The sequence below is a fragment of the Musca domestica genome, unplaced genomic scaffold (genome assembly GCF_030504385.1).
Source record: "Musca domestica strain aabys unplaced genomic scaffold, Musca_domestica.polishedcontigs.V.1.1 32, whole genome shotgun sequence".
In the NCBI taxonomy this organism is placed as follows: Eukaryota; Metazoa; Arthropoda; class Insecta; order Diptera; family Muscidae; genus Musca; species Musca domestica.
The window spans coordinates 4,029,640-4,056,874 of NW_026712311.1; the positions used below are offsets into that span (position 1 = coordinate 4,029,640).

General features: G+C 39.8%; 1 protein-coding gene across 5 annotated transcripts; it reads right to left on the reverse strand.

Annotated features, from left to right (window-relative positions):
- Nucleotides 1-1,377: 1,377 nt before the first annotated feature.
- Nucleotides 1,378-26,275, reverse strand: LOC101901452 (beta-1,3-glucosyltransferase). 5 transcript variants are annotated; one of them, XM_059125193.1, is made up of 9 exons: nt 26,070-26,275; nt 21,044-21,349; nt 11,941-12,320; nt 11,638-11,774; nt 7,933-8,557; nt 6,389-6,521; nt 5,839-6,082; nt 2,068-2,332; nt 1,378-1,807 (listed from the first exon to the last, which is right to left on the reverse strand). In XM_059125193.1, the coding sequence occupies exons 2-9, from the start codon at nt 21,168-21,170 to the stop codon at nt 1,481-1,483; spliced, it is 2,238 nt and encodes a 745-aa protein (XP_058981176.1). In that variant the 5' UTR covers nt 21,171-21,349; nt 26,070-26,275; the 3' UTR covers nt 1,378-1,480. The 5 variants fall into 5 exon arrangements, with proteins under 5 accessions (XP_058981176.1, XP_058981174.1, XP_019890322.2 ...); XM_059125191.1 differs by having other exon boundaries at nt 21,044-21,385; XM_020034763.2 differs by having other exon boundaries at nt 21,044-21,183; nt 26,060-26,275.
- Nucleotides 26,276-27,235: the final 960 nt, after the last annotated feature.

Sequence of the window (27,235 nt, forward strand, 5' to 3'; positions counted from 1 at the left end):
AGAGGGTCAACAATTTGAATAATCATAACAGAAGTCAAAATATATTTAAATAATCGAACATAGGCTGAGGGTGCACATCTGTCGGCTAAACCGACTGATACTTTTTAACTTGTTTGTTTGACACTAAGGCATAAATTTCGGCAAATTATAATACTGCATACCTTAGCTACATTTTGATATTTCCCTTTCCGTTTCTCACTCTGAAAGAACTACTCAAAAAAACAAAACAAAATTCGCCCTCTTTATGGTATGGAATACCATGTCGTGTCCCCTTAATTTGAGGTGATCGGAGGGTAAAGTTCCCTTTTTATATACATAGTATGGAGGGTATATTAAGTTCGTCATTCCGTTTGTAACGTCGGTCCGTCTGTCCGTCTGTTGTAATCACGCTACAGTCAAAACAAATAAAGATAGGAAGCTAAAATTTTGCATAGATCTGTCTTTTGACTGCAGGCAGGTCAAGTTCGAAGATGGGCTATATCGGTCCACGATATCGTATAGCTCCCATATAACGGTACACCCCGATATTCGGTATTTTGATGAATTTAGCCACAATTTTCAACGGAATTGTCTGAAATTTCACACAAGGAGTTCCATGTGAGTAATTTACCCCCTGAAAGAGAATTGTCTATATATGTCCACGATATCGTATAGTCCCCATATAACGGAACCCCCCGATATTCGGTATCTTGATGATTTTAGCCACATTTTTCAATGGAATTGTCTGAAATTTCACACAAGGAGTTCCATGTGAGTAATTTATCCCCTGAAAGAGAATTGTCTATATAGGTCCACGATGTCGTATAGCCCACATATAACGGTACCCCCCGATTATCGGTATTTTGATGATTTTAGCCACATTTCTCAATGGAAGTGTCTGAAATTCCACACAAGAAGTCCATTGTGAGTAATTTATCCTCTGAAAGAGAATTGTCTATATAGGTCCACCATGTCGTATAGCCCCCATATAACGGTACCCCCCGATTTTCGGTATTTTGATGAATTTAGCCACAATTTTCAACGGATTTGTCTGAAACGCTACTCAAGGAGTTCTTTGTGAGCACTTTACCCCCTGAAAGAGAATTGTCTACATAGGTGCACGATATCGTATATCCCCAGTATAACGCTACCCCCCGGTATTCGGTATTTTGATGATTTTAGCAACATTTTTTAACGGAATTATCTGAAATTCTACACAAGGAGTTCTTTGTGAGTACTTAACCCCCCAGACATATGGGCACCTTCTGATATTCGATGTTTTTAAGTTTTTAACAGAATTTTTAATAGATTTTATTTTTTTTTGAAAATTTCCCAATTCGTTCCTAATGGTATTCAAAGTTCTGCCGGGCCGAATAAATACATTTTGTTATATTAACATAATTTTCATGAAAACTTTTATTTATTTAATTTTTTAATATATTTACAATTTATCCTTTTTTATTTATTTATTTACAGCTCTTTTTTACAAAAATAATTACAACTACAAATCGACATGCCGCTCTTTGCTGTGCTGGTGCAGAGTGGCTATCAACGATACAGGTACATTCAAATCATCCAACTCTTCCGGCTTGGCCAAGAGATTACGATTTTTGTGATAGTATTGTATGTTGTCCTCAGCTAGGATAGGATGACCTCTGTGATTTTTAATCTCCTCATCGATGGCTTTGGCCTCACTCAGTAGCATGCGATCATCGTTGTCAAAGAACCATTGATGGTAAATTTCTCGGGGATCCATTTGCCAGAATTTGTGAAAGGATACGGGCTTATCATGTTTCAAACGTTCCGTAGGGTAATCACTGGGACGAGCCTGTTGAATATAGAAAAAGAGGGGGAAAGAGTGAGAGAGAGAGAGGGAGAACAATGATGTAAATATGGGTTAACCAAGCCATCTAGCCTTTGAAGCCTTTTTATTAACACAGCATATGTCTCACATACATACATGCATATATGTATGTGTATACATACATATACATATGTAATGATTCATGTATGTGAGCTCATGTTTTTTTTTCGTATTTATGTGTCATTACTCTAGGCGCCAATGCAAATAACATTAAAGTATCCTACTTGATGGAAATGCGCTGAATGAAGAGCTTTCATCTGGAGTGTGTGCAAACAGGAACCCAAAATCATATCGTCGGGTGCCGACGGCGTTGGACAGCTACAGTGCTGCACAATGCGTCTGAGGGCCGGCACCGAGAGGGCAATGCCACCGCCTCCCGTTATGTAATTAAAGCCATCGGGAGCATGCAGACGATAGCCGTAACGTTCGCCCAGATAGATTTCATCCATTGAATTGTAACAACCGAGTACTTGGCAAACACCTGAAACGCTGTGAAGGAGATAAAGGAGCAGAGAAGATATCATATTAAAACGAACTAAAAAAGTCCTGGAAGATGGAGAATGGGAATACGGAGAAGTGGAGGTGGAATTCATTCATGGCAACATTATTGGATATAATAATGTGGCGCGAACAATGTGTTTGGTTAGGTAAATTTCAATTCAATGGTTTTGCTGTTGCCAATTGAAGGACGACTGACTTGGCCACTCAGCGGCAACAGTGGTGTGAGAGTTCAAACATTAACAGTCAAGTGCTGCACTTGAAAGTCGTTTTTTTTGCATGCGTTTCCGTTAATTTTATTTTTTTATTCCCGCCCGGAATTAAATTAAACAAATGGCAGATAGGGTAAATAGATTGATGAACTATGTGTAGGGGGGCATTAAACGGAGAAGAGATTTTGATGAATCCCCTATGGTCGAAAGGGAGTAGGAAAATCGTGAGATTCTCGAAAAGGTTCTTTATGGGAAGTGATATCTATGCTCTTATCTGGGAAGATCTAAAATATTTACGTTGGGCGCCATTATCAAAAGAGCCAATTTGAGACAACCCATCTTTCTATTTCTTCTTTTTGGCCTTCCACAAAATACTTCTGAAAAAAAAAAAACTATTTGAAACCACACACAATTATAATGAGGAGGAACCTCATGTTGGGCGCAATATTTGCAACTTTTAACCTTAATATTCTAGGAACTTTCGAGTCTACAAATACATCTCGGAATCCATAAATGTTTCCTGATTCTAAGCATAACATCTTATGGAGATGGAGTTTCAGGTTCGGCGCCATATTTGGGAATAAGTCTTATTTTGTATAAATACATAAGAATATCTCCTGGTCTTCTTTAAGAAGATCTCTTGGTGTTTAAGAAGACATTCTATGAGAAGACCCTTTGGTCTTCTATGAGAAGACCCTTTGGTCTTCTACGAGAAGACCCTTTGGTCTCCTATGAGAAGACCCTTTGGTCTCCTATGAGAAGACCCTTTGGTCTCCTATGAGAAGACCTCCTCGAGCTCTTCTATGAGAAGACCTCCTCGAGCTCTTCTATGAGAAGACCTCCTCGAGCTCTTCTATGAGAAGACATCCTCGCGCTCTACTATGAGAAGACCTCCTCGAGCTCTTCTATGAGAAGACCTCCTCTTGGGCTCTTCTATGAGAAGACCTCCTCTTGGGCTCTTCTATGAGAAGACCTCCTCTTGGGCTCTTCTATGAGAAGACCTCCTCTTGGGCTCTTCTATGAGAAGACCTCCTCTTGGGCTCTTCTATGAGAAGACCTCCTCTTGGGCTCTTCTATGAGAAGACCTCCTCTTGGGCTCTTTTATGAGAAGACCTCCTCTTGGGCTCTTCTATGAGAAGACCTCCTCTTGGGCTCTTCTATGAGAAGACCTCCTCTTGGGCTCTTCTATGAGAAGACCTCCTCTTGGGCTCTTCTATGAGAAGACCTCCTCTTGGGCTCTTCTATGAGAAGACCTCCTCTTGGGCTCTTCTATGAGAAGACCTCCTCTTGGGCTCTTCTATGAGAAGACCTCCTCTTGGGCTCTTCTATGAGAAGACCTCCTCTTGGGCTCTTCTATGAGAAGACCTCCTCTTGGGCTCTTCTATGAGAGGACCTCCTCTTGGGCTCTTCTATGAGAAGACCTCCTCTTGGGCTCTTCTATGAGAAGACCTCCTCTTGGGCTCTTCTATGAGAAGACCTCCTTGAGCTCTTCTATGAGAAGACCCCCTTGAGCTCTTCTATGAGAAGACCTCCTTGAGCTCTTCTATGAGAAGACCTCCTTGAGCTCTTCTATAAGAATACCTCCTCGAGCTCTTCTATAAGAAGACCTCCTCGAGCTCTTCTATAAGAAGACCTCCTCGAGCTCTTCTATAAGAAGACCTCCTCGAGCTCTTCTATAAGAAGACCTCCTCGAGCTCTTCTATAAGAAGACCTCCTCGAGCTCTTCTATAAGAAGACCTCCTCTAGCTCTTCTATGAGAAGACCTTGAACTCTTCTGAAAAAGGACCTTGAGCTCTTCTTTTTTTTCTTCTTTAAGAAGACCTCTCGGCCTTCGATGAGTAGACCTTCTCGTCTTCTACGAGAAAACCTCGGGGCTTCTTTAAAAAGACTTTCTGGTCTTCTATGAAGATATTTTCTGGTCCTCTATTGGAAGACTTCCTTGTCTTCCATGATAAGACTTTCTGCTTTTCTATGAACTCACTTCCTTATCTTCTATGACAAGACCCTTTGGACTTCTATGACAAGACCCTTTGGTCTGCTATTGGAATAACTTTTGGTCTTTTATGGGAAGATCCTTTGGATTTCTATGAGAAGATCCTTTGGCATTCTATGAGAACACCCCTTGGTCTTCTAGCGAAGACCTCGGTGAGCTCTTCTAGCGAAGACCTCGGTGAGCTCTTCTATAAGAAGACCTCGGTGAGCTCTTCTATAAGAAGACCTCCTCGAGCTTTTCTATAAGAAGACCTCCTCGAGCTTTTCTATAAGAAGACCTCCTCGAGCTCTTCTATAAGAAGACCTCCTCGAGCTCTTCTATAAGAAGACCTCCTCAAGTTCTTCTATAAGAAGACCTCCTCGAGCTCTTCTATAAGAAGACCTCCTCGAGCTCTTCAATAAGAAGACCTCCTCGAGCTCTTCTATAAGAAGACCTCCTCAAGTTCTTCTATAAGAAGACCTCCTCGAGCTCTTCTATAAGAAGACCTCCTCGAGCTCTTCTATAAGAAGACCTCCTCGAGCTCTTCTATGAGAAGATCTTGAGCTCTTCTATGCGTACTCTTTGAACTCTTCTGAAAAAGAACCTTGAGCTCTTCTTCTTTAAGACCTCTCGGCTTTCGATGAGTAGACCTTCTCGTCTTCTACGAGAAGACCTCGGGGCTTCTTTAAAAAGATTTTTTGGTCTTCTATGAAGATACTTTCTCGTCCTCTATGGGAAGACTTCCTGGTCTTCTATGATAAGACTTCCTGCTTTTCTATGAAATCACTTCCTTATCTTCTATGAGAAGGCTTCCAGCTCTTATATTAGAAGATCTCCAGCTCTTCTATTCTTCGTTCCACTGTTTTCCCATACCCCACTATTTAACTTGTTGCCCACATTCCAGTCGACCAAATATTTCCCAACTTTATCGCCACCAAAATCCATGTAAATGCCCAACAACTTAACCCACCAGACATGAGGTGACCTCAAAACGTGTACAAACAGCCAGACAACAATGTTATGAAGTTAAAAAAATGCAACAGAACATATCCTGATTATCAATATGGCAATTCCATATTGAAAGCAATGAAGCTGAATATCCTTAATCCGAAACGATGAAAATAAATTGAAATTTTAATTGGAAAAAAGAATTGGGAGCATTCGAATGAATCTTAGCCGATGGTCATTTGTATGATAGGAGGGAGAAGGGAGGGAGAGGAGACTCAAAAATTAATATAAACACCTACTCCACATTTTCATATTTCCTCAATATTATTGTGGCATAATTATTACCTTTGGACCTCCTCACTTACCTCAATAAAGTATCATCATCGGTCAATAGCAACCAACGAATTTGATGCGATTTCTTCCCTCCCGATTGGTTGAGGTGTTGATGATAGTGTCGGTTGTTCTTATTGTTGATAAAATTGTTGTCGTTGTTGTAGTTGTTGTGGTTTTCAATATCCCTCAGAGCCAATTTAAGAATTTGTAACGTTTTGGCACAATGTCCCATTTCAACATTTGCAATGCCAGTATTGATTGTTGGTATGTTGACATCTGCGGAGGAAAGGTAGGCATGTCAGGAAGAAATAGAGAGGTGAGGAAAATGAGGAAAGAGAGTGATATCAATCATCATTTTCAATTAGCATAGATGTATGTTGCAATAGATTGAAACTAATGGGAACTGATGTAAACAAAATGTATTGGGGTATATCGTATGTGAGAAGGTCGGGAGAGCGAAAAATCGCTCTTAGACATGCCATCAATGGTAAATTAAATCAATAGCCAATTTCAAAATTTCACTCAGAAATTGTCTTGTTTAGGGTTCGAAAACCTATCCATCATATTTTGAGACCCACATACCTTCAGTATCGCTGAAATAGTGGATATGCTTTGCATATGGCGCCCAAGTGGTCTGTATTATCGGTAGACGTTCCCTGTGAAATTTCGAGCAAGTTTTGACGGCAAAATAGATTTCATCCCTCTTGGCTGGTATCTGGAAAGACAAAATTAAAAAAATAAACATTAAAATAAGGCCCAAGGACTTCTCATAGAAGAGCTCGAGGAGGACTTCTCGAATAGTCTTCTCATAGAAGAGCTCAAGGAGGTCTTCTCATAGAAGAGCTCAAGGAGGTCTTCCTATAGAAGAGCTCATGGAGGTCTTCCTATAGAAGAGCTCAAGGAGGTCTTCCTATAGAAGAGCTCAGGGAGGTCTTCTCATAGAAGAGCTCGATGAGGTCTTCTCATAGAAGAGCTCGATGAGGTCTTCTCATAGAAGAGCTCGAGGAGGTCTTCCTATAGAAGAGATCAAGGAGTACTTCCTATAGAAGAGCTCAAGGAGATCTTCTCATAGAAGAGCTCCAAGGAGGTCTTCTCATAGAAAGCTCCAAGGAGGTCTTCTCATAGAATAGCTCCAAGGAGGTCTTCTCATAGAAGAGCTCCAAGGAGGTCTTCTCATAGAAGAGCTCCAAGGAGGTCTTCTCATAGAAGAGCTCCAAGGAGGTCTTCTCATAGAAGAGCTCCAAGGAGGTCTTCTCATAGAAGAGCTCGAGGAGGTCTTTTCGTAGAAGGTCTTCGCGTAGAAGAGCTCGAGGAGGTCTTCGCGTAGAAGAGCTCGAGGATGTCTTCGCGTAGAAGAGCTCGAGGATGTCTTCGCGTAGAAGAGCTCGAGGAGGAGGTTTAGGGTTCGAAAACCTATCCATCATATTTTGAGACCCACATACCTTCAGTATCGCTGAAATAGTGGATATGCTTTGCATATGGCGCCCAAGTGGTCTGTATTATCGGTAGACGTTCCCTGTGAAATTTCGAGCAAGTTTTGACGGCAAAATAGATTTTCATCTTCGCGTAGAAGAGCTCGAGGAGGTCTTCTCGTAGAAGAGCTCGAGGAGGTCTTCTCGTAGGAGAGCTCGAGGAGGTCTTCGCGTAGAAGAGCTCGAGGAGGTCTTCGCGTAGAAGAGCTCGTGGAGGTCTTCTCATAGAAGAGCTCAAGAATGTCTTCTGATAGACTAGCTCAAGAATGTCTTCTGATAGACTAGCTCGAGGAGGTCTTTTAATAGAAGAGCTCAAGGTTTTCTCATAGAAGATACCGAGGATGTCTTCTATGAAAATTTCTGTGGAATTTTATTACATTGTTATAGTATGTGTCATGACTTTATATATCACATCTTCAGTCCTCCCTCCCCTTTGCATTCCCTCCTCATACACATCCAATAATAAATATGATATTCAAACCTTGCTTTGTGATTGAAATAATAGTTGACAATGTTCAAAGCTCAATGGCAAAGCAACATTTGATGTGTAACCAAATCTATGCCCATGGTTCTGTGTGTCCCTGTGTCTGTCTATCTGTCTGTATGTGTGTCCTCCTGTTGTTGCTTTTTATTCCCATCACGGATTGTACTTACACATGACTCGGGCAATGTTGATGACTTGCTTTGTGCTCTGGCATACATGGCACATGCTTTGTTCGACATTGGGTTTCCGGTCTCCCAGTTGGCTTCGGGACAGATGTATGGAGCTTTCTTTAAAATTATTTTCTTCGTTTTCTTTTTGCCCCGTCGCAGAGGCAAAACCTTTGACCCAGCCTCATCAATGATTTCATTAGGATGTCGCAAATCAGAGGTATTATCAACGCCATCATCATAACGACGAGGAGGATACTGATGCTGGTGATGGGGATGCGTGTTATCATCCTCCATGGCTGGTGGAGTGTTGGCCTTAGATTGTACTGTGTCATCCTGTGTGTGCGGATGTTGCTGGAGCTTTGTTGTGGCTATGCCAATGCTAGCTGTTCGGTAATGGATAGTGACATCAGGACTTTTACTATCATTTAGTAATGATGTTCTCGCTGTGTTTACAGGCTTAACATCTTCTTCTTCGACTACCTCGGCTTGGAGTTCGTCTGCTTCTGACACTTGGACATTATCATAAATGAAACGAGCCAGCTCATGGGCTGCATCGATGCTAAACTCGGAATGTAGAAGCGGAGGCTGCTGATTTTCGTTGTGGTGGCCAAAAATGTCGGCAATGCTGTCGTTTCCATGGCCATGGAAAACATTTTGAGGGGGAGGAAAAGAGATGTGAAGGAACAATGATGAAAGGACTAAACAGGATTCTAATGTGTTAAAGAGCAAATATGTACCGACATCTATTCACAAACACAAAAACACACACACAAGCACCCAACAATCATTCAACCAAGTTCGGGTTCGAATGTTGCTCATACGCATTGCCTAGGCAGCCAGACAAATAACATTCCTACTCATGGCTTCTCCCGCACACACACACACACAAAGAAAACCAGCAACAGATTTTTCTGTTAAAGTTAATGGCAACAACGTGTTACCACCAACACAACAGCAACAACAACAAACTAAAAAATTACAAAATAAACACAAATAAATCAAAATAGCTTTGCAAAACCCGAACCGAAAAAATGCAGGATGTTTCCATGGAACAGTGGTTCAATTGGGCTCGATGGGGGAAGTCCATAAAATGAGAAGAAGAGTTTGTGGAGGACTTTCTGTGGAAGACTAGAAGGAAGAGAAAGTCTTCTTATAGAAGTTCTTCTCTAAAAAGAGCAGATGGACCTCTCATAGAAAAACAGAAGTGATTCTCATACAAGTCTAAAAGGACTTCTAACGAAAGACGGAGAAGGCTTTCTCATAGTCGGGGATAATGTCTTCTCATAGAAGAGTTGGAGGTCTTCTCATAGAAGAGCTGGAGGTCTTCTCATAGAAGACGAGGAGGTCTTCTCATAGAAGAAGAGGAGGTCTTCTCATAGAAGACGAGGAGGTCTTCTCATAGAAGACGAGGAGGTCTTCTCATAGCAGACGAGGAGGTCTTCTCATAGAAGACGAGGAGGTCTTCTCATAGAAGACGAGGAGTTCTTCTCATAGAAGACGAGGAGGTCTTCTCATAGAAGACGAGGAGGTCTTCTCATAGAAGAGCTGGAGGTCTTCACATAGAAGAGCTGGAGGTCTTCGCATAGAAGAGCTGGAGGTCTTCGCATAGAAGAGCTGGAGGTCTTCGCATAGAAGAGCTGGAGGTCTTCGCATAGAAGAGCTGGAGGTCTTCGCATAGAAGAGCTGGAGGTCTTCGCATAGAAGAGCTGGAGGTCTTCGCATAGAAGAGCTAGAGGTCTTCGCATAGAAGAGCTGGAGGTCTCGCATAGAAGAGCTGGAGGTCTTCGCATAGAAGAGCTGGAGGTCTTCGCATAGAAGAGCTGGAGGTCTTCGCATAGAAGAGCTGGAGGTCTTCGCATAGAAGAGCTGGAGGTCTTCGCATAGAAGAGCGAAGACGAGGAGGTCTTCTCATAGAAGACGAGGAGGTCTTCTCATAGAAGACGTGGAGGTCTTCTCATAGAAGACCATAGGGGTCTTCTCATAGAAGACCAAAGGGGTCTTCTCATAGAAGACCAAAGGGGTCTTCTCATAGAAGACCAAAGGGGTCTTCTCATAGAAGACCAAAGGGGTCTTCTCATAGAAGACCAAAGGGGTCTTCTCATAGAAGACGAGGAGGTCTTCTCATAGAAGAGCTGGAGGTCTTCGCATAGAAGAGCTGGAGGTCTTCGCATAGAAGAGCTGGAGGTCTTCGCATAGAAGAGCTGGAGGTCTTCGCATGGAAGAGCTAGAGGTCTTCGCATAGAAGAGCTGGAGGTCTTCGCATGGAAGAGCTAGAGGTCTTCGCATAGAAGAGCTGGAGGTCTTCGCATAGAAGAGCTGGAGGTCTTCTCATAGAAGAGCTTAAGGTCTGCTCATAGAAGAGCTTAAGTTCTGCTCATAGAAGAGCTGGAGGTATTCGCATAGAAGAGCTGGAGGTATTCGCATAGAAGAGCTGGAGGTATTCGCATAGAAGAGCTGAAGGTATTCGCATAGAAGAGCTGGAGGTATTCACATAGAAGAGCTGGAGGTATTCGCATAGAAGAGCAGGAGGTTCTCACAGAAGAGCTGGAGGTCTTCTCATAGAAGAGCTCGAGGTCTTCGCCTAGAAGAGCTCGAGGTCTTCGCCTAGAAGAGCTGGAGGTCTTCTCATAGAAGAGCTCGAGGTCTTCGCCTAGAAGAGCTGGAGGTCTTCGCCTAGAAGAGCTGGAGGTCTTCGCCTAGAAGAGCTGGAGGTCTTCGCCTAGAAGAGCTGGAGGTCTTCGCCTAGAAGAGCTGGAGGACTTCGCCTAGAAGAGCTGGAGGTCTTCGCCTAGAAGAGCTGTAGGTCTTCGCCTAGAAGAGCTGTAGGTCTTCGCCTAGAAGAGCTGGAGGTCTTCGCCTAGAAGAGCTGGAGGTCTTCGCCTAGAAGAGCTGGAGGTCTTCGCCTAGAAGAGCTGGAGGTCTCCTCATAGAAGATCTGGAGGTCTTCGGCTAGAAGAGCTCGAGGAGGTCTCCTCATAGAAGAGCTCGAGGAGGTCTCCTCATAGCAGAGCTCGAGGAGGTCTACTCATAGCAGAGCTCGAGTAGGTCTACTCATAGAAGACCAAAGGATCTTCTCATAGAAGATCAAAGGATCTTCTAATAGCAGACCAAATTGTCTTCTCATAGAAGATCAAAGAGTCTTCTCATAGCAGACCAAAGGGTGTTCTCATGAAAGACCAACGGGTCTTCTCATAGAAGACCAATGAGTCTACTGATAGAAGGCCAAAGAGTCTCCTAATGGAAGACCAAAGGGTCTCCTCATAGAAGACAAAAGGGTCTTCTCATAGAAGACCAAGGGGTCTCCTCATAGAAGACCAAAGGGTCTTCTCATAGAAGACCAAAGGGGGTTCTCATAGAAGACCAAGTGGTCTCCTCATAGAAGACCAAGGGGTCTCCTCATAGAAGACCAAAGGGTCTTCTCATAGAAGAACAAAGGGTCTTCTCATAGAAGAACAAAGGGTCTTCTCATAGAAGACCAAAGGGTCTTCTCATAGATTGAACATACGTTCGATTAGCCTTTCCGAGTGTGGGCATCTTCTTTCATTCTGCCCTTATTTGAACCACTGTCTCATACTGTTGTGTATATTTTGATATTCGAACATTGTGAACATGTACACCTGTAACCAAACTCACGCTCAGACATACTCCCACTCACACACACACATACAAAAATTCGCAAAAGTCAAAAGCGTAAAGCCAACCTACCTTTTAAGCAGCGGCAAGCTAAACACGACACCGGCGCCCAACATTGGATATGGAAACCATTTGGGATTCTCGAAAAATGCAAAGTGATGTATTATTGTCGGTTCCCGATCGTACAATGGATGGCCTAGAAACAAAGGCTGTTGTTCGCACACACAGAGTCCGCACCGGAACAGCCAGAGAAAGCAAGATGCGGGTGTGAACAATAACATTACATCAATTTTCGAAATGCATTTCAAAATGAATCAGTTAACAACAAAAATCCCTACCACCCCACCACCCTCTAAGGGGCACCCACCCAAATACCTGTTTGTGATTTTCGTCGGTTAATCTTGCCAGGAGTTGACGCACATTAATGCTGGTCGTTTCCTCACAGAAGATTATCCATCTGGTCAGATTGGTTATTAATTCCATTCCATTGTCAATTTGTTTAGTTGTTGTGCTTGGCTGTGGTGTTGTTGTTGTTATCCCCATGGCCTGGCCGGCCATTAGATGTGACATGATGTGTAGTATTGTCCATTGCCCAGGATAATTGAATAATTCATGCAAGATGTGTACTTTGATGTTGTAGTCGGGCTGCAGCTGCGTTGCTTGCCTGGTGAGATTCTCCTTGAGATGCTGACCTAATTGACTGTGTGGCGGAGTGGGTTGACTCCGGATGAGGAATAGAATTTCGATGGGTTCGCCTGGAATTGAGAGAATTAAGAAATTCATAGATGTTCGGTGGTGGTTAGGTATGTGTTTAATTCTATTGTAATTTGTATTTCGGATGATTGGCGTGTATTGTGGGCTTCCAAAAATAATTGATAGATAAGTTGTTGAGAGGCTGGATCATATTTAGGTCATATTTGGAATATTTTCATATTTGAAATCACTTAAAAAAAATGAAAATTTTAAAAATAGTAAATTTTTTTGGGTGAAATTCGATAGGAAAAAAAAATGTCATTAAAATGTCTTCTCTAGGACCATGCGGGAAGAAATTTGATAGAGAATAAAAAAGTTGAGTTTTTACCCTCAGCCTTATGGCTATAGAGGGTATATATCATTTAATATGGCCAAAACGTGCCTCATCGAAATAATGGCTTTAGACCCTAGGTATCTTTGGACAAAATCCGTTCCAAGAAATTTGGAGTCGATCTAATGATGTCCGATCTAGTGATGTCTCTCTGACTGGCTGGCTATCTGGTTCGCACGATAACTCTCGAAGGGAGTATCCGATTTGGTGCAAATTTAATAGATCATAATATTATTGTCAAACTTAGATCGAGTTCGAAGATGGGCAATATTGGTCCACTCCTTCTGGTACCCCCACCAGAAATTTAAAAAAAAAATATATATATATATATTTATTTTACTACACAGAAAGAGAAAGGATAATCCTATTCTGCTCCAAATTTGTAAATCCTAATATTTGCATCAGTGATAGGTAAGGTGCGAAAACGGACAATATCGGTCCACTTCAACAAGTGCCTACACCATAAAAAATATTTTGAATAATTATAACTCTTATAAAATGTAATTTAAGAGTTCGGCTGTCTTTAAATTACACATATAGCAATATTTTTATTAACACAAGGCCTGGTGTGAAAAGGTAATATATCGGTCCACTCCTTCTGGTACCTCCCCCACAAAGGGTCAACATTTTGATTATCCATGAAGGTCATAAAACGCGAAATTAACATTTTATTCTATTTAGACTTGATACATCTCAATGTTTCTATCAACACAAGATCTGCTATAAAGATGGTAGATATCGGACAATTCCTTCTGGTATCTCTCCTACGAAGTGACCAATGGCGCTCATAAAACGCGAAATAAACATCCAATTTCAGTCAGACTTGGTTCATCTCAATATTTCTATCAACACAAAATCTGTTATAAAGATCATAGATAACCGGACCATTTCTTCTGGTACCTTCCCCACAAAGGGTCAACATTTTGAAAAACCAAAACGATCATAAAATCCGAAATAAGCATCCGGTTCCCTTAAAATTTTCCACAAGCCATTATTTCTACTAACACAAGATCTGCTATAATGATCGCATATGTATACCGATCCATTCCTTCTGGTACCTCCCTACAAAGGGTCAAAATTTTGAATATCCATTAAGCTCATAAAACGCCAAATTAACATTTCATTCCATTTAGACTTTGCACATCTCAATATTTCATCAACACAAGATCTGTTATAAATATGGTAGTGATCCGACCATTCCCTCTGGTACCTCCCCCACAAAGGGTCAACATTTTGAATAACCAAAAAGAGCATTAAATCTGAATTGAGCATCCGTATCACTTCAAAATTCGCACAACCCATTAACTCTACTAACACAATATCTGCTGTAAAGATGGGATATATCGGCCCTCTCCTTCTGGTACCTTCCCCACAAAGGGTCAACATTTTGAATATCCATGAAGCTCATAAAACGCTCATATTTCCAATCAGAATTGGCAAATCTCAATATTTCCATCAACACAAGATCTGTTACAGAGATGGTCGAGATCGGATCATTCCTCCTGGTACCTCCCCCACAAAGGGTCAACTTTTTGAATAACCAAAACGATTATAAAATCCGAAATAAGTATCCGGCTCTCTTCATATTTAACACTCCTCATTATTTCTACTAACACAAGGTCTGCTGTGAAGATGGTACACTCCTTCTGGTACCCAACACACCCCCCCCCCCAAAGATCAAAATGTTGAATATCCAGCTAATAAAACGCAAAATTAACATCCGATTCCATTCAGACTAGGCACATCTCAATATCTACATTAACACAAGATCAGTTATAAAGACATTAGAGATCGGACCATTTTTTCTTGTACATCTCCCATTAAGGGTCAACGTTTTGAATAACCAAAACGATCATAAAATCTGAAATAGGCATCCGGTGCTCTTCATATTTCACACATCCCATTATTTCTACTAACACAAGGTCTGAAGTGAAGATGGTCCACTCCTTCTGGTACCTCCCCCTATAAAATGCGAAATCAACATCCGATTCCATTCAGACTTGGCAAATCTCAATATTTCCATCAACAACATATCTCTTATAAAAATGGTACAGAACGAACCATTTCTTCTGGTACCTCCCCCACATAGGGTTCAAGATTATGAAAAACACGCTCAAAGAAAGCAAAATAAGCATCAAACTCTCTTCAAATTTAACAAATCAAAATATTTTTGCTAACACGAGATCTGTTGTAAAGATGATATATGTCTTCGAAGCCTTTCTGGGACTTCACCCTCCAACGGTCATAATTTTCAATAGCTTAATCTGTCATAACCTGCGAAACAAGTGGGCGATTCTTTACAATTTGTTATATCTAAATATTTCCCTTAACCAGAAATCTGAAGTAAATATGAAATTTATGATTTCGCATACAATTGTTCGATTTTCTTGCACATTCCAATATTTTTATCTATATTAGAAGTAGTATGAAAATGGAATATTTCGCTCCGCTATATCTGTTACCTCACATATATTTCCACATTTTCTAAAAATTTGCAAATTCATTCATTTAAGGTGTAAGGAGTAGTGATATAGTCCAAATCTGGCACGTTGTAATATTTATATCAGTCTTAGGTCAGATACGAATTGGTCAATATTGGCCAACTGCTTCAGAAAAGGTCCACAGTTTGAATAATCATAAGTCATGGCTGGGGGTATATATATCTGTCAGCAAAACCGACTGATACTTTTTAACTTATTTTTTTAAAGGATCATTCAAACAACAGAGCTGTTTTTACAAGTTAAGTTAAGTCCCTATTCAGAATATGTTCATCATGAATAGGTAAATAACAGAACAACGCTCTCAAACCGTGGAAATTTATTTCCAAAAACAGGGTTCAATTAGAGCACTTCGTAAATTTTATGGCGCAGATAATCGTCCGTCTGAGAACTCCGTAAAGAACGTAATTACCAAATTTCGGTAAACATTCACCCTTTTAGATGCCAAGCCACCGAAAAGAATGAGAAGATCTCTTCCAAAGAAAATATTGCAGTCGTTGAGGCCAGTGTCGAAGAAAACTGCAATTTATCGATTCGTCGTCGTGCTACTTGCGGCCGAAACAATGTATTTATTGAAAGATATTTTTTCGACGACATTTTTTCCAGAAATGTACCGGTGAATTGACCTCCGCGTTCGTGTGATATGACGCCATTCGATTATTTTTTATGGGCATGTCTGAAGTCTTTGGTTGACACTTTGGAAGCCAATATTCAACGTGTCATTGCTGAAATACGTCCTCAAATGCTTGAAAAGTTAGTCGAAAGTCTTGGCAACAGAATGATCTTTGTGCAAAATAGTCGCGGTGGCCATATGCCCAAAATTTAATTTAAATTTTAAATGATTTTATAATTGATCCTGATATTAGAACCTGTATCGTTTTTATCCTCACCACATTTTTAATTTTTGTACAGCCTAATTTTTTTTTAATTTTTTTCCTATAATATTTTAAAGGCGGCAGATATTTTCATCCTAAGTTTTAACGGATAAAAATCTGGAACTGGAAACAACCTTTATTAATTTTCCATGTGATATATCATTGTAATAACTTCATCACAAGTTCTCTGCCATATTCATTAAACAATTATTGACATGAATACTGAAAAATGTTTACATACCTACAAATTATCATTATTGATGCTATGGCCTATGTATGTTTGTCGACCTCTTCAAAGTCTTTACTTATATTTTAATAATTGAGTTGGAAATTTAGTGTTATTAACAATGTAAACGTTGGTGATTAACCCTCAGATCAGTTGAAATAACTTCAATAAGAGAAACAATTTCAAAAGCCATTTCAAAAGAAAGACATCTGCTATTCCATGAATTTCTTATTTTAAAATTTCTCCTTTAAAAGCCGGAAAGCCATGGAAATATAAAAGCGACATCTTTTCAATCAAGGTATCAGAAATTATTTACTAAAGATGAGAACGAAGGGAGTAGTATTTGATAACTTTCAAATAAAGCTGTCTTAACAAGGATTGAGTGAGGATACATGAAGCAGTCTTCCTTGCCTTAGACTGAAGATTGGAATGTAATTTATTTGCCAGCTTCGTTTCAAAAATCGGTCAAAGGGTTTTCAAAAATATCAGCACGGATTATAAGCGGAGGCCATAATAATCGGTGTATACGTTTCTGTTTCACAATATCGAATGGCTGATATTCGCCTATAGGCCAAGAAAATTTCCACCACATTGGGTGAAGCAAAGAATTCTTAAAAAAACGGCAAATTAGGGTCAAACGTCAATTAAATTCAGAAATCCACAAACTTAGCACAATCCCGCTTCTGTCGGTTTAAGGCACCGGATTGCCTCGAACATTTCTTAAACCAGGCGCCGTCAACCCAGCAACTATATGTTCGTCAATTTTTCTGATATGGGGCAACATTACCTGGAATCTTTGCTCCGAATTCTCTTGGTCCGAGTCGGGATTGACCCTAACTCCAGACGATAATTTTGCTTCATTTGTCGTAACCACATCCACCATAGATCGATCTCGGTGAGATGCGAAGGAAGTAGGAAGCAAATGAATTTTTGACATTGTTTCGCCTTTAACCAAATTATGTAGAACAGCGATAGGGACCACATTATTTTATGCTGCGCTAATGAGAAGTTATCGTCCACGTTTTCATCGTCGCCGCACGAAACTCCCCAGCAATTTATGCAGCATTTAACCCAACTGCGATGGTCTTCGAGTTAAGAACAACAAAAAAAGTAAATGGTATGAGTCGAAAGAACATTAGGGTCGTTCCTGTACAGGAGACGAAACTAAGTAACGCCTGCAGGCTCCAAAGTTGGAGTAGATTCAACCCGAAGGAGTGGACCGATACATTCCATCTTCACAGCAGATCTTATATTAGTAGAAATGTTGGGATGTGTGAAATTTAAAGAGAACCGGATGTTTATTTCGGATTTTATTATCGTTTTGGTTATAAAAAACTTTGACCTTTTGTTGAAGGAATGGTCCAATCACCACCATCTTTATAACAGATCTTGTGTTGATAGAAATATTGAGATGTGCCAAGTCTGAATGGAATCGGTTAACTGTTAATTTCAGGTTTTATCAGCTTCATGGATATTCAAAATTTGACACTTTGTGGGGGAGGTACCAGAAGGAGCGGACCGATACACTCCATCTTCACACCAGACCTTGGGTTTATAAAAATATAGTGATGTGTGAAATTTAAAGACAACCGGATGTTTATTTAGGATCTTAGACTCGTTTTGGTTATTTAAAACTTTGACCCTTTGTGGGGGAGGTACTAGAAGAAATGGTCCGATAGGTCCCATCTTATTAACAGATATTGTAATAATGGAAATATTGAGATGTGCCAAGTCTAAAGGGAATCGGAAAATAATTTCGCGTTTTATGAGCTTCATGGATATTCAGAATTTTGACCCTTGGTGGGGGAGTAGCAGAAGGAGTAGACCGATATATTCCATCCTCACACCAGACCTTGGGTTAATAAAAATATTGTGAACCGAGTGCTTATTTCGGATTTTACGATTGTTTTGGTTATTCAAAATTACGACCCTTTGTGGGGGAGGCTCCAGAAAGAATGGTCCGACCTCTACCATTTTTATAACAGATCTTATGTTTATGGAAATATTGAGATGTGCCAAGTCTGAATGGAATCGCATGTTAATTTCGTGTCTTACAAGCTTAATGAATATTCAAAATTTTGACCCTTTATGGGGGAGGTACCAGAACTACTGGACCGATACATTCCATCTTTACACCAAACCTTGAGTTTATAAAACTAGATAATCAGACTCTTACATCACATTTTATAAGATTTCTAATTATTCCAAATTTTAACCCTTTGTGGGGGATGTACTTGATGGAGTGGACCGACGTCGCACTGGTGCAAATATTAGTATTGTAAAGTTGGATCAAAATCGGATTATCCTTTCTCTTTCTATTTTATTTTGAAACGGGTTTGGGCCAAAGAGACCTAGGGTCTAAAACCGTTATTTCGATGAGGCACGTTTTGGCCGTTTCAAATGATATATACCCCCTCTAGCCATATGACTGAGGGTATAATACTCATGAGTGGTGAGGCCCATTTCCATCTTAGGGGCTACGTTAATAAGCAAAATTTACGCTTCTGGGGCACTGAAAATCCACATGTAATTTACGAAGAGCTATTACACCCTCTCAAACTCACTGTATGGTATGCTGTTTTCGCTGGAGGTGTCATCGCAATTTTTTTCTTCTAAAACGTCGCGGGCCAAACGATTACTGTGAATGGTGAGCGCTACAAAGCAATGATCAACGACTTATTTTTGCCGCAACTTGATGAGTTGGGATTAGAAAACATGTGGTTCCAATAGGATGGTGCAACGGCACACGCTGCACGTGCCACAATCTTGCACTGGCCAGCAAGATCGCCTGATTTGACCGCTCTAGACTTCTTTTTGTGGGGCTTTTTGAAGTCGCAGGTTTAGGTCAACAAGCTTCAGACTCTTTCAGCTCTTTAAGACAATATCTGTCAAAAATCTGAGGACATATCGCCGGAAGTGTTGGCCCAAGGTTTTTATACCCACCACCATACTATGGAGGGTATATTCATTTTGTCATTCCGTTAGCAACTCATCGAAATAATGATCTTAGACCCAACAAAGTATATATATTCTTGGTCACCGTATAATTCTAAGACGATTTACCCTTGTCCGTCTGTCTGTCTGTCAGTCTGTCCGTCTGTCTGTTGAAATCACGCTATCTTTCGAACGAAATGTGATAGAAGGCTAAAATTTTGCACACATGTCTATTATGCCAGTAGGCATGTTAAGTTCGTAAATGAGCCATGTTGGTCCACGTTTTCATATAGCCCCCATATAACGGTACCTCCCGATATTCGGTATTTTCATGATTAATTTAGCGACATTATTCGTAGGAATTGTTTCAAATTTGGTATTTGAAGTTCGAAATGAATACTTCCGCCTAAGACAGAAAATTGTCTATGCAGGTCCACGTCTTCGTATAGCCCCCATATAATGGTACCTCCCCATATTAGGTATTTTGGTGATATTAGAGACATTATTCACCGGAATTGTTTCAAATTTGGTATTCGAAGTTCGAGAGGGATACTACAGCCTATGACAGAAAATTGTCATTGCAGGTCCACGTCTTCATATATCCCCCATATAACCGTACCTCCCGATATTCGGTATTTTGATGATTTTAGCTACATTATTCACCGGAATTGTTTCAAATTTGGTATTCGAAGTTCGAGAGGGATACTACAGCCTAAGAAAATTTACTGTGGTCCACGTCTTCCTATAGCCCCTATATAACGGTACCTCCCTATATTCTTTATTTTGATTATTTTAGCGACATTATTCACCGGAATTGTTTCAAATTTGGTGTTTGAAGTTTGTGATGGATGCTACAGCCTATGACAGAAAATTGTCTATGCAGGTCCACGTCTTCGTATATTCGGGATTTTGATATTTTATCGTCATTGTTCACCGGAATTGTTTCAAAATTGCGTATTTAGAATTCGTAATGGGATCTACAGTCTGTGACAGAAAATTGTCTATGTAGGTCCAGGTCCCATATATCAGTACCTCCCTATATTCGGTACTTTTACGAGTTTAGGTACAATACCCAACGAAATTGTTTGAAATGTCGAATTTGAACTTCGTATTAGATGCTACAGCCTATGACAGAAAATTGTCTATGCTGGTCCACGTCATCGCACAGCTTCGATGTAACGGTACATCCCTATATACGATATTTTGATGATTTCAGCTACATTATTCACCGTTTTTAGTTTTCGAATTTGAATATGGTAATGGCTTATGACAAACAATGCCTATGTAGGTCCACGTCGTATAGACCCCAATATAACGGCTATATTTGGTATTTTTAAAAGTTTAACAGAATTTTTTTTAAGAATATTATTTTTTGAAAATTTCCAAATTCGATCCAAATGGTGGAGGGTATTCAAAGTTCGGCCCGGCCGATCTTATTGCTTTTTAGCTTGTTATTTTTTTTCTTTAAATTACAGCCACAAAACTTCGGAAGTTTATTTTTGTACCACTCTGTACTTGAGTTTCGTTTTATGTTAAAAATTAGAGAGCTACCGATGAGATTTCTGTGTCACCAGGAACTACATGAGAACCTTGTTTTTCTCGGGCAGATATAACTCTATGAGAGTTCTCTAGGGATCGATCTTTATTATAAAATATAAACCCTATTTCTTTATCAAATTATCATAAGGGTTAATAATATCCATTCAACCTTGATGGCCGATTGATTGATTGATTGATCTGAACACTTTACTCCACAAGAATAGATGGCAATTTTCAACAACAAAAAAGTATGTTTGTATGTGCCTATATTTACTTCACTTATTTATTGACTAATGACATGTCATCAGATGTACTCACTCACCTTTTGCATTTAATGTGGCCGTTGATAATTTTGCCAAGAACAAGACATCGATGATGATGATGAAGATGCTGAGGCGACAGATGCTGTTGCTGCTGCTGATGATGCCAATGCAATTTACAATTTTCATTTTCTTTTATTGTCTTTGACCAAATATTGATTAGTTGAATATAAATCATTTGAATAGTATTTGCCAACACACACACACACACACACGCACACATACACATATGGAGACTGTATGCTGCACACCTACACAATTATCTATGCATTTTATTTACTTTGCTGCCGTTGTAGTAGTCGTAGTTGCTGCAAAGATAATTCGTATGGGAGTCGTTCGTTCGCCTATCCGGACAATACAATAGAGTTAATTATCGTTTGGATAAACAATTGAATTGCATTTTTCAATTCATCATCAATTGTTTCAGCTTTTCGGGCTATTCTTCAAGTGGGTATTCAAACACATACACACGCACACACACTCACATTGATATTTACACCAATGCATTTAAATAGGGAGTTAGATGTTATGCCTATCTTATGGAAGATATAAGCTTAAATTTAGGCCGAAATATCTTAGGAACACCGAGAGGAAGAACAATGGAAAAACAGGGGACTAGGTTCTAAAATAACTTGGTCCACCATAGCAGTAGATCATTCTGGTACATTGGGGTTGAAGATCTTGCAAACAAAATGCTCAAAAAAAGCCAAATAAGCATTCAACTCTCTTAAATTTTTGCTAACACAAGATCTGTTGTGAAGATGATAGATATCTGCGAATCCCTTCTGGTACCTCACCCATTAAAGTTAAAATTTTGAATACTTGTATCTGTGTTAACTTGCGAAACAAGTCAGCGATTCCTAACAACTAGCTATATCTGAATATTTCTCTCAACCAGAAACCTGAAATGAATAAGCAATTTATGATTTCGCATAAAATTGGATATAAATATTCGATTTTTTTTTTGTAATTTTGCTCATACGAATATTTTTATTTGTATTAGATGAAGTATGAAAATGTAATGCCTCGGTGCGGTATATCTAGCACCCCACGCATTTTTCCAAATTTTTCAAAAAATTGCACATTTTTTATATAAAGTATAGGAAGTAGTCGACATAGCCCAAACCTGGCTCGTTGTAATATTTATATCAGTCTTAGGTCAGATACGAATCGGTCAATTTGGCCAACTGCTTCGAGATCACGGAATAGTTAATTCGATAGCAAATGGAAAGCTCAGCCAAGTTTTACATATCCTTTTTTTTAACCGTATGCAAAATCTCGCTAGGCTCCTATATAAGGTCGATTTTCAACGTAGAAGCAAATGCTTAATTATTCCACATAATGATTTATATACTGCTTCATAAATTATATTTATATATTTATAGACTGACTTTATATGAACCAGTAAGGAAAAGTCAAAAGACGTTCGGAGCCCCTCTACACCCTAAGCCCCTTGAAGTAGATCATACCACCTATCAACGTTTGGCTTTAGAGCAGTTATAGCATGGTTTCAGAGGGAACTAACATATGGGAGACATATCCAATTCTGAACCGATTTTCACTAAATTTGACGGAGACATTTTAATCTTTTATATCAAATAGAGTGCATGATATCGCTTCGAGATGGATTATATTAAAAAAATATATATCGGAGCTAAGTTCAACAAAATGGAGACGTACGTCCCGAAATTCACTCCATTTGGGTTGATATTAGCCATTATTTGCGCAATGAACCTGAAATCGGATTAAGAATATAAATGGGAGCTATATCTAAATCTTAGCCGATCTCGATAAAATTGTAGGAACTTATTTCAGAGCTATATCTGATATCTTTACCAAATATCATTGCTGTGAGTGCATATTACGCATGTGAGGGACTCAAAATCCTAAATCGGATGAAACATATTTATGGGAACTACAGCTATATCTGAACCGATTTTAAAGAAATTTGAAGTACTTGCTTCTAGACTGAATTTGGTCGGGTGTGCGAAAATTAAGGTCATTTGGACTGATATTGGCCATATGGGGCACAATTAACCCGAAATCGGATGAAGATATATATGGGAGCTATATCTAAATTTGAACCGATTCTCACCAATTTCAATAGACTTCGTCCTTGGGCCAAACAAATATTGTTTGGAAAATTTCATCTCAATCTGATAATAAATGCGACCTGCATTTTTTTCACAAGAATACACGGACAGACTGACGGACGGACAGAAGGAGTATACCGATGTATCCCATCTTCACAGCAGCTCTTGTGTTAGTAAAAATAATGTAAGGTGTGGAATTTGAAGGAAACCGGATACATATTTCGGATTTTATAATCTTTTTGGTTATTCCAAACTTTGACCCTCTGTGGGGCAGGTACCAGAAGAAATAGTCCGATCTCTACCATCTTTATAACAGATCTTGTGTTGATGGAAATATTGAGCTGTGCCAAGTCTGCATGGAAACGGATGTTAATTTCGTGTTTTGTGAGCTTCATGAATATTCAAAATGTTGAGCCTTTGTGGGGGAAGTACTAGATATGTGTAATTTGATATGTGTAATTTGAAAACAATCGGACTCTAACATCATATTTCAAAAGAGTTATAATTATTCAAAATTTTGACCCTTTGTGGGGAAGGTACTTGATGAAGTGAACTGATTTTCTCCATTTTCGCTTCTAACCTACAACTGATGTAAATATTAGGATTTGCAAAGCTGGAGCAAAATTGGATCCTTTCTCTTTCTGTGCAATAAATTATTTTCTTTGAAAATGTTGACAATTTGTGGGGGAGGTACCAGAAGGAGTGGACCGATATTGCCCATCTCCGAACTCGATCGAAGTTTTATAATAATATTACAATGCACCAAGTTTGGATCGAATCGGATACTCACTTCGAGAGTTATCGTGCGCACCAGCCAGACACACAGACGGACGGGCGGATGGACATCGCTAGATAGACTCCAAATGTCCTGAAAGGAATTTGGTCCAAAGAGACGTAGGCCTAAAACCGTTATTTCGATGAGACACGTTTTGGCCGTATCAAATGATATATACCCTCTCTAGCCATGTGGAAGAGGGTATAATTAGTATTTGTAGTTCGTAATCGGTTCTAGCACTGGTGGCAGAACATTGTACATGTAGGTCCGAGTTTTCGTACAGCCCCCATATAAGGCTACCTCCCGACATTCGGTATTTTGATGATTTTTGCCAGATTTTTCAACGGATTTGTCTAAAAAAGGGTATTTGTAGTTTGTTGTGGGTTCTAACTTCCGTGGCTGAATGTTGAAAATCTAGGTCCATGTTTTCGTATAGTTCCTCCGGATATTCAGTATTTTAATTATTTTCGTCACAGTTTCTAAGGGTTTTTCTAAAAAATGGTATTTGTTGTTTGTAGTGGATACCAGCTTCGGTGACGGAGCTTTGGTTATATAAGTACACGTTTTTGTATAGCCCCCATATAAGAGTACCTCCCAATATTCGGTGTTTTAATGATTTTTGTCACATTTTTCTACGGTTTGTCTAAATAAAGGTATTTGTAGTTTTTTATAGGTTCTAGTAGCACTGGTGGCGGAATATTGTATGTATGGATCCACGTTTTCGTATAGCCCCCCCGGTACCTTCCGGTATTCGGTATTTTGATGATTTTAGCGACATTATTCACCGGAATTGTTTCAAATTTGGTATTTGAAGTTCGTAATGGATACTACAGCCTAATACAGAAAATTGTCTGTGCAAGTCCACGTCTTCGTATAGCCTCCATATAACGGTACCTCCCGATATTCGGTATTTTGAAGTTCGAAATGGATACTACATCTTAAGGCAGAAAATTGTTTGTGCAGGTCCACGTCTACGTATAGTCCCCATATAACGGTACCTCCCAATATTCGGTATTTTGATGATTTTAGCGTTATTATTCACCAGAATTGTTTTAAATTACGTATTTATTTTTCGTTATGGGAACTACAGTCTGTGACAGAAAATTGTCTATGCTGGTCCAGGACTTCGTATAGGCCTCATATATCAGTACCTTCCCATATTCGGTATATTGACGATTTTAGGTGCAATACCCACCGAAATTGTTTGAGATATCGTATTTGACGATAATAATGGATGCTATAGCCTGTGACAGAAAATTGTCTATACTGGTCCAGGTCTTCGCACAGCTCCGGTACGGAACGGTAACGGTACCTCCCTATATACGATATTTTGATGATTTTAGCTACATTATTCACCGTTTATTTCAAGTTTCGAATTAGAATATGGCAATGGCTTATGACGAACAATGTCAATGTACGTCCTCGTCGTACAGACCCCAATATAACGGCTATATTCGGTATTTTTAAAATTTTAACAGATTTTTTTAGGGATTTGTTTTGTTGAAAAATTCCAAATTCTTTCCAAATGGTGGAGGGTATTCAAAGTTCGGCCGGCCTAACTTCCTGCTTTTTAACTTGTTTTATCTCACCTCTCTAGCCATATGGCTGAGGGTATAACAATCGATTTAAGTCGCAATTTCCCAATCCCAATGAAGACCTAAATTGAGGCCTTACTGTCTTGAATTATAGATTCCGACAAGAGATTGATTTTCATTTTTGTAGCCAAGTATTCGCCTTCCGAGTCAAGTGAAGGTCAATTTTTAATGGAATCGCCACCTATCAATCATATCGCTTAAATATGGCAAATTAATTAATTGACACTTGTAGTGGTAAACACACACACACACATGTAAAACTATTGGATTCGATATTGTTCTCAAAACTTTTGTGGCATTATATTCAAGATCGCATCGCATCTTTCGGTCAAGTACCAATGCCATTGTCATTGTTTGTAATCAATAGCGCGAGGCTCTTTAGATTAATTAATTCAGTCATTCATCGGCTATTGTGTGTAATGGGTGTTTTTGGATGCAGGGATGCAAGTGACACTAAACGACTGGGATGATGCGGGTTCTGCCGACACATACCCATACAGAAGATACAACAGAACACAACACATCGAACCAAAAACAGAAATTGAATTAAATTACAGGGAATTACACTTGATATGACATTGAAATCATACACTGATGACAGTGGTCAGACTGTCACTGTCAGTCCCGCAGTTAGTCTGTCACTCAGCATTTAAATGCATTCATTTCCAGCAGCGAAACATAAAACCCAAAACACAAAATTCTCGTTTTGTCACGTGCGTTCACCGATGCGCCCTCAACTTGTGCGGAAACGTTCGATCTGAATGGTTTGACGTGCCGGCATGTACTGATTGTAAACATGCGGATGGTATGCCATTGAAGCTCGGTCGTAGTCGGACGTAGTAGTAGTAGCAGTACTTGCCAAAAGAATTTGCCACATAAATCACTCATCACCGAGGAATTGAGTAGAAATGGCAGTGCGCCGGTGCGGTCTATTGGAATTTATGAATGAATGCAATGCCCGACCTGCTACAGGCATTTGGAGTGAAATGCGAGAGTGCGAACAAAAAACATTAACAAGCAATGGATGCCAGAGCTTGTAGTAAACCATCTGACCGTCTGCCTGGTAGTCCATCCGTCCGTCCGCCCGTCCGTCCGGTGTAATTACGTATGATTAAGTTAATTCAGTTAATAGCTTGAGTATTCTTCTCATGTCGGGTGGATGGATGGTTTGCTTGGCTGAATGGTTGACGACAATGTTTTGTGACGATGTTACACTTGTGTGTTATGACCAGACTTAATTGCTTAACACTTCAAGCCTAGCAAATGCAAGAGATTCCATCAACGATGTGTAAAAATGTCCCATGGTTGAATAGTTGTTGCTAATGAAGTTGAGTTTTACTCTCTTCTTGGGATGTGAGGATATTTTAGTTTAGAAGAAGAAATCTATTGGCTCATATTTCCCAAGGACATTCGAGACACACTTTTTCAAGAACCTTGATAATTATACCTTACGCCACATAGGGGTAAGGGTATTTGTCTTTCTGCATTCCTTTGTAACATGGAGAAGCAAGCGAGATAGACTCATAGTTACTTTGGAGGATCTTCATAGAATCACTTTCTGAGTGGATTTATGCATGTCAGTCCGTCCACCTGTCCATGCATTTTTGTAAAAAATTGCAGGTCGCTTTTGTTATCCGATTGAGATGAAATTTTCCAAACAATACATGTTTAGCCCAAGAACGAATCCTATTGAAATTGTTGAGAATTGGTTCAAATTTAAATATAGATCCC